This window comes from Taudactylus pleione, unplaced genomic scaffold, assembly GCF_031769625.1.
Source record: "Taudactylus pleione unplaced genomic scaffold, aTauple2 ptg000130l, whole genome shotgun sequence".
NCBI lineage: Eukaryota > Metazoa > Chordata > Amphibia > Anura > Myobatrachidae > Taudactylus > Taudactylus pleione.
Genome location: NW_028284532.1, coordinates 4,143,509 through 4,156,678, shown reverse-complemented (window position 1 = coordinate 4,156,678; position 13,170 = coordinate 4,143,509). Strand labels below are relative to the sequence as shown.

Here is a 13,170-nt window from a genome sequence, read left to right as displayed (position 1 = left end):
CAAGTGATGTCAGTAGGAGTACTTTTGGCTCTGTTTGACCTGAAAGCACTCTAGGGCTTGCGGCAACGAGACTTTGACCATCGCGACCATCTTCCTGGCCGCTCGCTATACCTGTGGGTGGTCACCCACAGCTATATGAGAGGCCAGGAGGCCGCTCTAAAAATCAAGAAGGCCGGCCCTGATTCAGAGCGAGTGCTCTGTCAGAGCGCCCGGCTCTGAATCAGGGCCTCAGTTCCACCCCGTTCCTGCCCACTTTAACCCATGGCTATGGACAACACCACCACTTTTCATTTTTAAAAGCTTTAGTAAATTTACCCCATAGTCACCAGTTCTTGACCAGAAGCCTTAAGATGCATTTGCAATTCCCATTTTCCCTTTAAATCTAGCATTACTAAGCGATGCGCCCACATTGGTTATGCTGCTTATTTTCCATGCACCCACCGTATGCTTCATGGTATACTATGTACAGTACAATTATCAACTTTGACATTTTAGAATCTTTCTGATTACTTGAAAACAAATTATTATTTTAATTAGAAATAAAACCCATTGTTAACCAGCCAAGTGACAGGCACATTTGGAGTTGCAGTGTGTCCTTTGTTTAACTGTAGTGCATTGAACACTAAATACAGTATGTCAGTACTCAATATACCATTCCCTATAGTGTTTCTATTTTCTATTGAAACAAGTGCTGCCAACTGGCACATTTCTGTAAATGAATACTTTTACTGCATCAGGTTATCGAGACTGCAAGTGTTGTTTTTGTTTTTTTTTATTACATGATCTTGTAATATTTTCTCAAGGATTGATAACGGACACACAAGATAAATTTAATAATAATTTTTCTTACCTTTGATAAATAATGTTAGCATACAACCAATAATGGTCTTTTCAGGAATCCCTGATTCCACTCTGCAAACCTAGGTTCAGTCACACGTAACTTCCAAGACCAGGCTGGGGAATGATGTCTCTTTGTCCCCCAGAGAAGTTACAGAGAATTTCCCCACCCTGTATCATATACACCTTCTCTAGTATAGTTAGAATCCAATCCTGGATAATAAGTACAGTAAAGCAGGCTTGCCTACCCTCCTGAATATTGGGTGCCGCTCCTGACCCCCCGGAAAGGCAGACAAGCCTCCCGGCTTACGCCTGCCCCCCCCTCGACTACCTACTAAAAACCCCTGCAGCGGGGGCCAGATTATGCGAATCACGTAATTGTGTCTCCGCCCCCTGCTTCACAATGCCTTTATTTTCGCCATTGTGAGGAGGGGGCGGGGCCATGATGATGCAATCGTGCGGCTCCGCCCCCAACACTGACCCATTGCCCGGCCACGCCCCCCCCACTGTTTGCAGGCATTCAGCTCCCTCCCGGAAGGAGGTAGCTGAATGTCGGCAAGTATGCATTAAAGTCCTATGTTACAAATATACTTTCACTTTAATTGTGAATTGCTGTCAAATCATTTCTGTCACAGATTCTTACAGCTATCACATTTTATACAGAGAGAACAAAGTGATATGTATACTATTCCTATGTTGATGAGGGTTGGTCAGGACTCTGAGGTACTGTATTGGTGCGTACACATGGTACGATCAGTCAGTGATAACGATATCGCTGACTGATCGTCCTGCACCTTCCTGGTGTGCTGGATGATCGATATCGATCATCCAGCACATCACCAACACACCAACGGCAGGCCAGACAACGATCGCGGGTCCCTATTTAACCTAGTCGATATCGACCAGGTTGGCCTGCATGCACGGGCAATGGTCGATACCGTTATCCAATACGTGCCCGCGCATCGCTGGTCGCTTGAGGGTTGGTAGGCAACAAAAAATTGACAATAACTATATGGTTGATATCGTTATAGTTCATATTGTGTCTTTTTATCGTACTATGTGTACGCGGCATATAACAGGGAGGTAGCAGAAGGGGCCAAGATGAGATTGATGTACATATCACTGGTAGGTAGGGAAAACAATGGGATAGAGAGTTAATATAATGCTTATGCTGGGCTACACTGTCAGACAAAATACCGCAGACATTTTATGCTACTGCCTGTAACCCAGCAGATATCGTGGCCATATTATACACTGTGAGATATGTCACAGTGTAGGGCCACACATTATCTGGCTTCCTCCCCTGAGGAGGAGACATTTTCCCATTCCTCCCCTGTGAAGGAACAGGAGAAATGTCCATCGGAGGCGGCAGTGCATACACTGCCCAATGTGGCCGACTTACGACCCCAAATATGTCTGACCAATCAATATTTTGGGATCAGTCGCACAAATACACTGATGCCAGGCAGATTTCCCAAATATCCGTATAATGTATGCCCATGTGAGCAAGAGAGCAGGGGATCCCAAAGCTGAGTGACTGTTATATTATATCTAGTTATGTGAAGTCCTGATTTAATTGAAATAGGTTTTCCAACTGCTATTATAACAATTGTAATATTGTGACAGGAATATGAGTGAGATAGGAAGCCTGGGATTTTTTCCATAAAAAAGTGGCAACCATGTATGGAATTGGGGAGTACATCGGTACATCGTGGCATATCTGTCCCCTTTTCATTTCTCCCCCCCGCCCCGCCTCCCCAATTTTGCCTGTCTGTGGCATGTCTGATGAAAATGTCCTATCTTGGTCTTTTATTAATCAAGTAGACACATTGAGCGAATTAATGCAAAAGTGATAACTGCAAATCCCGCCAGATACATTTCCTGTATGAAGGGCTCATATAATCTAAAATCTGAGTTTGTTTATGTTGAAAATGTCCATTCATATTTGTGAATGATATTTGTATACACTTTTAAAAGCTATACTTGAGCTGCTCTCAGGGGTGACAAGAGAAGGGGGTGGGTTGGTCATGATGTACTCAGTCATGGGTATCCCTGGGATCCCTGGCATAAAATGCTGTTTTGTGGCGGAGTACAGCTCTTTTTTTTTTACAGAGGGCACCTGATGCAGTATAGCCATGTTCTGCACTGTCGTGCCCCCTACTACTATAGCCGTGACTGCTCTGACACTCAATTGTGTTTTATATGCTTGCTGAGAATGTTGTCATTCCAGACAAAAATACTTTCTATGTATTAAGCTGAATCCTCTTTGCAGGCAATGATAAGGCAGCCAATGCAGGCACCTATGGAGACGGGACAGCAGCGTCAAATTGAGCAGTTCATTAATGAAACAAAAAAGTGGATGCTGGTGAGTGAACTTCCCTTCTGTGTAAGATATTATCAGTATGATCTATTATCTGATAACTTACCTGTTACGTTGTTTCAAAGTCAATCATCAGTACAGTTTAATTTCTAAAAGCTCCTGTGGCATCTGTAAAGTGCTGTGGCATATTCTGGTACTCTATACATAATTGTTAATAATATTGCCACTTCTTTTTATTCATTTCTTTCGTTACGGTTGAAACAGGACTTTTCATATATTGTGAAAAATAAAAGAAAAGGGATTTTCATATTCTCCATTATTTCACCACATTCATAAATGTTTAAACATGAATCAGCCATATGTCAGTTCTTGGTGTTTTTGAATAATTTAGTAGTTTATGTTCTGTTCTCGCTGTTCATGTTCATGTATGTGTACTATGACACACTGCTGGCTTTCCTACTTTCCAGAAGGTTAAATTAGTTGTGAGAATTTAAAGAATTGTGTTTTTAATGTAAAACTAGGATTGAGGACCTGATTCACACCCGGACGCTAAGATGCGTTTGTTCGCAGCTGACCGATGTTTGCATTCTGCGCATGCGTTTGCATCGCAGTGCGTGAACCAGATGCGAACGCTCGGGAAGCATTCGCTCACTGCGCATAGACTGCCCAGCAGAGTGAGTGACAGGAGAAGCCGTTTGTGGGTGGTGACGGGTTGGCTGCTGGAAATGAGGGAGTGGGGGTGCGAACGCAGGCGTGCCTGAGCATCCCAGCGCCGTTTCAGAGGGGTGAGTAATTAAAAGGAAGCGTCATTGTACACGTCACCTAGCTGTTTTTTACACTCAAGTGATCGCAGTGCTTGAGGTAGGGTATAGTCACCCGATGTTCCGATGCTTGCATACACTTCCTGGAGATGACGTGCGCTAGTGGGCGTCTTAAGACAGGCTGGTGGGCTTCTGCATACACAAAGTGATCACACGCCAAGACATAGTGGGCGTGCTAATGCCTTGCCATGCGGTCGCCTGCCTTGCTGGTGTGCGCTGGATTTGCCCTGGGTGCGAAAGAACGCATCTAGCGAGCGGGTCTGAATGAGCTCCTGAGTGTGGTAAAGCTGAGAAAATGCACAGACAGGAAAATGTACAATTACAGTATGAATTCATTATAGGAACATGACCTTACCCAGGCATGGAGTAAGTCACATGGTGCTGCGCTCTTCAGCCTTAACATCCTGTGCAGAGATATTGAGGTTTCTGGCTGCCCCAGACATGCTGCAACACCTCCTGCTGTCTCCTTTCAGACCGGACCTCTCCTGTGCCAGCTCCGCTGCACCCAGGAGTTGCAGCCTGTGCACAGGCTCAAAGCGGCTGCACTTTTTCCTCTCACATGATGGGACTCTCTGTGTTTCCTGCGGCCATTCACTGGGCCCTCCTGCCGTGGACCTCCCTGGTTAGTCTCCCACTCTCCTCCTGCTGCTGGTGTCCTGATGGCCACCATATTGGATGGGCTTCTCTTCTTCCCTGCTGTGCACATGGCCTGTATGACCAACTGGGATCTATCATTCTCTTACCTGGAACTGTAGTTTGTTGTCTGCTTCTTCACAGATCCTCCTCCCAGATTTCCACTTCTCATTAGGGATGCCGTATGCTTGGTGTTTGGTGGACTGCTCCACGTGACCGCTTACTGGCTGCCATTTGCAAGTTTCTCCCTTCTGGCTATTCTACTCTGAACTTAAACACTCTTCTCTGTGGTCATTTATGATGGGCCGACATTCAAATGCTGCGGCAGCTGCTCGTAACCTTCCTTTCCAGGTGCAGGGTTTTTCTTCCTCAGATACCCCCCACAGAGGGATTTGTCCATGGAATCTACCCCTCCTGTGATATGTCTGCTATAACTATGGAACAGGTTCTTCTTGTGCTATTGCTACTGCTGAAAAGAGGGTGACAGACAGTATTGTTGAGGTTATTGTTGACTTCTCACTTATCCATGAATGCAGAAAATCCAGGAGAGACTTCGAGAGAATGCGACTCAAATATCTTTCCTGGAGGATGCTGCAGCCCACATTCTGGAACACCTGACCACCTTGGAAACTCAGATGACTACTTCTCACTGTAAACTCAATGATATGGAGGGCAACTCTGATATAACAATATCAGACTGATGGAATTCCCTGAAAAGGCAGAGAACTTCAGACCTGAAGAGTTCTTGGAGTCTTGGCTGGTGGATATCTTTAGTCATGGAGGGTTTACTCTCGATTGCTGTTGAACGGGCTCAAAATCTCCCTCTGCCCCCCCCCCCATTCTCCCAATTTATAAACAAGATCCGGCATTTTCGTGATCGGGACTCTATTCTTCAGATGGCCAGGACCAAGGGTCCGCTGACTTATAATGGACAGAGGATTACTGTTTTCTCTGACTTCTCTATGGAGGTGCAAAAATCGCACTCCCTCTTTGTTCCCATTGGCTCCTAGACCTTCAGCTCACATGTGCCATGCTGTTCTCTGCCAGGTTTCAGGTTGTAGCAGATAGCAGGTCTCATTCTTCCCTAGTTACGCCACTGCAGGGCCGAAACTAGGATTTTTGTCACCAGGGGCAAGACAGTAATTTGGCGCCCCCCCTGGTAATTCCCTCTGCAGCAGTGCCCCTATAGTAATGCCCCTGTAGTAGTGCCCATATAGTAGTGCCCCCATAGCAATGCCCCTGTAGTAGTGCCCATATTGTAATGCCCCCATAGATAATGCCCAAATGTTAATACCCCCACAGTAATGCCTCTGCAGTGCCCATGCTCCCATATTAATGCCCTTGTGGTAATGCCCCTGTAGTACCCATACTTTCATAGTAATGCCCCTGTAGTGCCCATGCTCTCATAGTAATGCCCCTATAGTGCCCATGCCCCATAGTAATATCCATGTAGTGCCCTTACAGTAATGCCCCTGTAGTGCTCATGCCCCCACAGTAATGCCCCTGTGGTAATGCCTCTGTAGTGCCCATGCCCCAATAGTAATGCCCCTGTAGTGCTCATGCCCCATTAGTAATGCCTATTATTGCCCATGCCCCCATAATAATGCCCCTGTAGTGCAGCTTATTAAAAAAAAAATACTTACCTTGAACCCTGCTCCTGCATCCAGCGTCGCGTCTGGTCGGCCGGCTGCTCCTCTGAACTATGGGGGAGACATCATGCCGTCTCCCCCATAGTGCACGTGGGGAGAGCCGGAAGCTGGAGTTCGGGAGAGAACTCCAGCCTCCGGCTCCGGCTACACCGCATCGCTGCAGAGAAGGAGCCGGGCACCCGCTGGTAATAAATATTACCAGCGGACGTCCGGCTTGGAGTCTCCCTGCGGCGCCGGGCTGGAGGTCACTGGCACCAAGTACAGCGGCGCACCCGGTGCACGTGCACCTCCAGCCCCCCCCCTAGTTGCAGCCTTGGCCACTGGGAGCATAATATGCAGATGTATATAATGCTTCTGTCTCTGGAAGATAGTTTTCGATTTCTAATCCTCATGCAGCTCTTCCCTGGTAATTCTATTACATCTGTCAATCAACACTGCACAAAGAGGGGCTATGGGATAAATTTACTAAAGTGTGAGTTTTAGAAGAGATGTTGCCCATAGCAACCAATCAGATTCTAGCTATTATCTTCTAAGAGGTTCTAGTTATATGTTAAGTAGAATCTGATTGGTTGCTATGGGCAACATCTCTTCTAAATCTCACTTCTAAAAACTCTCACTTTAGTAAATTTACCCCTATGAATCAATTATTTGCCATTTTAGGAGCTGCCTCAGTTTTGAAGTAAAACACAGGACGACTAAAAGTTTGTTCCGTTCATTAAAGACACCTCTTGCCTACTATTTAAGCAACAGATTAAACAATCTTATTGGTTTATATGGCTTAATGTGGTTTTGTGTATATTGCCCCATTTTTCTTTATTCTGTTAAATATGCGTCTATTTCAGTAAATTTGAACATTATGTATATTTGGTTTAATAGATTTTTTACAGCCTATTTCTTCTGTGTTGCAGTCTGTTGAGAACAATGTTGCATATTTGGAGGAGCAACAAGAAACGTTTCTCTTCAAACGTAAAACTTTTACTATAGAATGTAAGTAACCAGTTTTGTTAATTTTACATCCTTATATGTTAAAAAATATGACAAATAAATGTAATAAAATAAAGCAATGGAAAGAAGTCCCATATTACTTGAAAGAGAGTTGCAAAACTCTACCACTTAAATAAGTTTAAAACATGAGGTAGACAGACCTAATACATTTCAGTATTAAACCGAATTTGTAAAGCAAAGGGGCTGAATCTGTTATGTGATATAAGCGATGTAGCATTGGAACATTCGTAATGGCTGCGCATTGTGACCCCATCATTGCTCATGTTGCCTTACACCTTGTAGGAGTAAACAGAAAAAAGAGCGATGCTGCACTACTGTAATTCATATTGATGTGTGCAGCTGCACATTGTGACTGCTCATCATCGAGAATTTATTTAAGTTCTGAGAGATGCAGGGTTACTTTGCTAAAATTTTCCTGTTCACCTGTATTGGGGTGTGAAAATAAAATGAGCAATGTTGTGGGTGCGATGTGCCACCATCACAAAAGTTCTGATTGCACATCGCAGTCATTGCTGAGAATTGAAACGGCCACAAAGTGTCACAAATGTAGACCTGGTACAGTTCATGTAAACTCCATTGTGTCTCATAGATATTGCTTATGTGGCTGGATTTTATCAATTAAAACACTCTCTCCAAAGTCATATATAAAAGTTAAACTTATAAGTGCGAGGATACCATGTTTATATGTGCCTTGTCGACTTGACAAAGGCAACTGTTTAACGCAAGTATGATACCCTGGTACTGTGTGAGTCCCCATATTACACAGGAAGGTGACAATAGCAACAATACCTTAATTTTATATAGCACTCAGTGTAACCATGTAAAAACAGTAACTAACTATATATACTATATACAGAAATGCCAGTAGTATGAACCACACTCCCATCAACTCAACCTGATGCCCAGAGTTGGTATATACTTATCTCTTGCTTACCCGCCATACTCCTGAGCGGGGAACTGCTAAGCGATGTCCTGCTGTCTGAAGTTCCGCTCCAGTGGTGTGTGACTTGCTGATCCCAGATACTCGGCCAAACCTCTACCTAGCGTGATAGGGATCAGGGTCAGTCTGCTCCCATCCATGGGTACACTGAAATCCAAAAGTCCCACGGGGTGCACCAGGACCCATCCCAGACTCTGCCTCACACCACTGACCAACTTGCAGAACGCTGATGCCCACCTACTGTATAGATTCCACCACCCTCTATCTTTATTCTCCAGGTGTAGCTTGCTGTGGCCTTCACTCTACAATCCTTATTCTGCCACAGCCAGACCTTAGCACCAGCTACTCCAGATTGGGCCTCTGTACCACTGAGGCCTCCATTTTTCTTTCAACTCACCCTCCTGCCACCTGGACTACCCAGCACCCCATCACATGCTCTCCTCATACCTTGACTGCCCAGCCTTCTAACTTCAAACCACCTGCCCCCCTAACAACTGGTCTTTTGAACATCTTGTGTACCCAAGATCCACATATATATCCACTTACTGCCTATCCTACCCATTTTAATGCTATGTTGTGCACCCAAGAGGGCTGCCACACCTGGTACTCTCATTGGTGGGATGAAGAATTTAAGGATCAAGCAATGCTATGGGCAATCTGTAGTTTGCATATCTTATTTGTTCAATGCTTCAGATTGCCACGCATTGCTTATGCCAATCATTGTAACCTATATAGTGCACCTAAGACGGCTGCTTCGTTTGGTTCTTTCATGGGTGGGAATAATCCATGGAACCTATAATTCTGTGTGCATCTTGTCATTTTTTATATTGCATTTTATACTCCGTTTCTATCCAAAGTGTAATCACACATCCACATATTGTTCATTCTATCCATTTTAAACTATGTAATGCCTTCAAGAGGACTGCCTCAACTGGTACTTTCATGGGAGATGAGCAATCTGTTTGTGTGTGCCCAAAGTGTAATCACATGTCTGTGTATTGCTCATCCCACCCATTGTAACCTTTGTAGTGCACCCAAGATGGCTGCCTTGTATGGTACTTTTGCGGAAGGAATGAACAACCTGCAGAACAAATGATTCTGCGGGTACCCTGTGCTATGTATTTCACATGTATTCACCAACTGTAACTATTATTAATAATAAAAATCTGGAATCTTTACAAATAATCTGTATGAACAATTTGCTCACAAAAAAACATGGCTAAAATGACAGCCCGCCTTTTTTTTTTTTTTAGTACATTTTTATTGATTTTTGTCATGCAAAAGAAACATACAATAATACTCTCCAGTATATCAAAATAAGTCAGTGTGATACAGATTTGTTGATCATTCAGGGTAATATACAGAACATTCAATCATTGACATAGACAAACCTTCGATAATCAACAGATCTGTCCAATAACAATAAAATCAATATGAATGTTGCGAGCATTAACAAAAAACTAAATAGAAAAAAACTACTAATTAGTAACTAAGGGGGTGATTCGGTCGTGATGGCGGCACGGAGCGGGGCCGCCAGCCAGCTGAGTAAGCCTCTGCTTACTCAGTCTGACCGGCTTGCAAGGCCAGGAAACTGCGTACGTGGATGCAGCCTCTGGCCTTGCCACTCCCGGAAAACTGGGCGGAAATGCCCCTGTTTCCAGGAAAGCCGGCCGTCCCCACCTCGGCACCGCCCCTTAAATGCCTCTGTCTGTCAATCAGGCAGAGGCATAGAAGGGGGCTGCATGCGATCACGCAGGACCCATTCTGCACATGCGCAGATTCACAATAATCTCTTGAATTAGACCCTAAAACCAAAAAGGGCTTTATGTATCATAAATTATATAACATATATCATATACAATATTGAAAACTTGAGAGAGGGCCATTGAAACCACAAGAAATGGTCGGAGACTTATACCTGTAGAATCCATTAAAACAGACATCCAATCAGGAGTTCTCTGAAATATTTTAATACCTGGATTGAAGCCATTTGTCCCAAATGTTTTCAAATTTGTACTCCGCCTTTCAGGTAATATACATATGTTTCTCATGAATCACTGTGGAGCTAACCAGAGATTTACATACTCTAATATCAGGCCCTAAAGGCACCATCCAGGTTCTTGCTATAACCACCTTTGCAAGGGCACATAAATTGACATCATATTGATTAGTGTATTTATCTAATATATCAGAAGGTTGAATTCCAAGAATACACACGCTGGATGTTATTAAATAACTTGTTTGATCTCCTTACTTATTATGGCTCTATGTCTGGATAAAACAGAGGCTCGTCCCTTTTATATTCCTAGCTCCCAATTAAATGATCTTAAATCTAACTATAGCTTTGCCTGGAAGACTGACAAAATAAAATATTTGGGAATTTTTATTACTCGCACTTATGATTTACTTTATAATGCTAACCATTTTATCCTCTATAAAGGCAGACCTATTCAGATGGCAATCTTATTTCATTTCCTGGTTTGATAGAATTATAGCAATCAAAATGAATCTCTTACCACTACCAATTAGTGTACCAAATTATGTTCTTTCCCAACTCCACAAATGGTTCATACAGTTCGTTTGGAAGAAAAAGATCCATAGAACTAGTTTTTTAAATTTAAGGAGAGAGACTTCTAATGGTGGTCGAGGATTTCCAGATATTAACTATACTATTTATCTGTAACACCTCAGTCAGGCTGTAGCATGGTTTGCTCCAACTGCTTCTCTGAGAACTAGAAACTGCTGCTTGTAATCTTGTTTTCCTTCCTTCTATACTTGGGATTTCCTCAAAACAATGTTCATTGTTGGTCTCATATCACCCCATAGGTAAGTTCACTTGTACTATTTGGGATCCAATGTACATGTAAATTTAAACTTCTCTCAATTCACTCCCCATTGACTTCTCTATGGGACAATCCATTGTTTCCCCTTGGAATTTCTAAGATTTTCTCTACACCCTGGATTACTAGAGGTATTCGATTTGTGGTGGATGTTGTGAAATATGGCACCTCTATGAGTCTGGGTGACTTGCAGAACAAATTACATTTTCCAGAAGTAAATGTTTTTGCTTATCTTCAGCTAAAGTACTTTGTTACATCACTAAACTGTTCTGTACAAACGAATCAGTTTGAGCGACTATGTATGAGTAAATCCCTCGTGAAAGGTATGATTTCATCCCTGTATTCTTTACTTATACATAATACAGAACCCCCCATTCCCAAATACGAGTTGCAATGGCAGTGTGATCTTGGGACTCCCCCGGAGGAAAACTCTTGGTCCATAATTAGAAAGAGGATTTCCAAATCATAAATATCTACTATAGTTAAGGAAAATGCTTATAAAATGTATTGGAATATGGTACCTGCTAGATTAAATAGAATATTTAATTCAACATCTGCGCTCTGTTGGAGAGGTTGTGGGGATACAGGGACCTTTATCCATATCTGGTGGACATGTCCAAAGATAGTGGCTTATTGGGATACAGTGGCGACCCTAATAATAGGTAAATTAATTAATTCTACAATTACTAGGGAACCTTGGTTCTTCCTTTTAGGACTACCTATAGCATGTTTGGATAAACTAACAGATAAATTAGTTTCTCAGATTCTTAATGCAGTCCTTTGCCTTATAGCTTCTTATTGGAAACCTCTTGATCCTCCCCCTTTCAGACTGTTACAAGCAAGATTTGGCATATAGCTGTTATGGAAAACATAGCCTACCTTCATAATAAATCGCAAAGATTTATCCAGATATGGAGTCCTTGGTTTGCCCTGAATCAGTCCTACACTACCAGCATTGTGTCGAGGAACATTGTGGATCTTTTATATTAATTCCATATCTTTTTCATAGATAATACTTAATCCATATATAAATGGTTAGAGCTATGTTATTCATTAATATTTATTAGTTATTCATGTTATTTCTTTTCAATTTAACCCAGGGCAAGTTCCCCTCCCCTTCTCCCCCCCCCCATCCTTTTTATTTAGTTATATTACAATTTTGATATCTTTCAATATTTTTTTTATTGAACACTTTTCATATTTTAAAATATTATTTTTGTTTTCGCTATAAATTAGATCTTTTGTAATGTACTCTTTGTTTTTGGTCAAAAGATTACTTTCTCAATGTTATTATTTACTGTATCTGTAATATTACATTGAAAATAAATCCTTTAAAAAAAAAAAGAAAAATAAAGAAGAGGGGACTCCTGTATTAGCTAAAACAAAAACAGTCGTGGAGATGCAGGGGTTATAATTAAGTATTCAAGTCAGTACACCAAATTCAAAACCTAAGTATTTTTTATTTATAAAAAACAAGCATCACGTGTGGAATTTATACCACAATAAAAGCGGGGTATCAACCCAATCCAAGTAATACATACAATCACAATAAAACAATATTGATCTCAAAGAGATTAAATAACAAGATTCCTCCAACAACGCTATAATGTGCATATGTTGCTGTATTAAGGTAATCCCCTGATATTGGAAGGACTGAATTTGCAGGATATCCTAAAGCAATTATGTACGGGCTCCAGCACGTCACTGAAATTGAAAAATGGGGGGATAGTATACCCCAGTACCTCCCCGGTACTGCGCTCAACCTCGCCCAGCGGGGAGCGACTTGGTGGATACAGGAGGATCGTGAGGAAATACTGCATGAATGGAATGTATCTCCTTGTTGTCCTGTCTGCTTCGGCAGAATAAACGGACAGTACTTAATGACTTTCCAGAGCGTACCTCGTACTCCTGCTCTCCACAGGCAGCGCCGTCAGGTGTGGAGTCGATCACCGTCCTTTCAGCTCCCGCAGGCTCGAATGACTGTGCGGGCAGGAGCGTGAAGGTAACCACCTGATAGTTGTACAGCGGCTGTCCTACGGATTGATCAGCAGGTCAGGGAGCCGGATGCCACAATGGGGTAGTGGTATAAGCTGTATCCTGACAGTTCCGGGGGATGAAGCAGCGC

At 42.7% G+C, this 13,170-nt stretch overlaps 1 protein-coding gene across 1 annotated transcript in view; it reads left to right on the top strand.

Annotated features, from left to right (window-relative positions):
- LOC148523516 (signal transducer and activator of transcription 2-like) overlaps positions 1–13,170 on the top strand; it is a 123,619-nt gene that overhangs the window by 6,310 nt on the left and 104,139 nt on the right. Inside the window, exons 3-4 of the mRNA XM_088473147.1 lie at positions 3,110–3,202; positions 7,169–7,247. Coding sequence (XP_088329273.1) covers positions 3,110–3,202; positions 7,169–7,247 — 172 coding nt within the window. The remainder of the gene's footprint in view (positions 1–3,109; positions 3,203–7,168; positions 7,248–13,170) is intronic.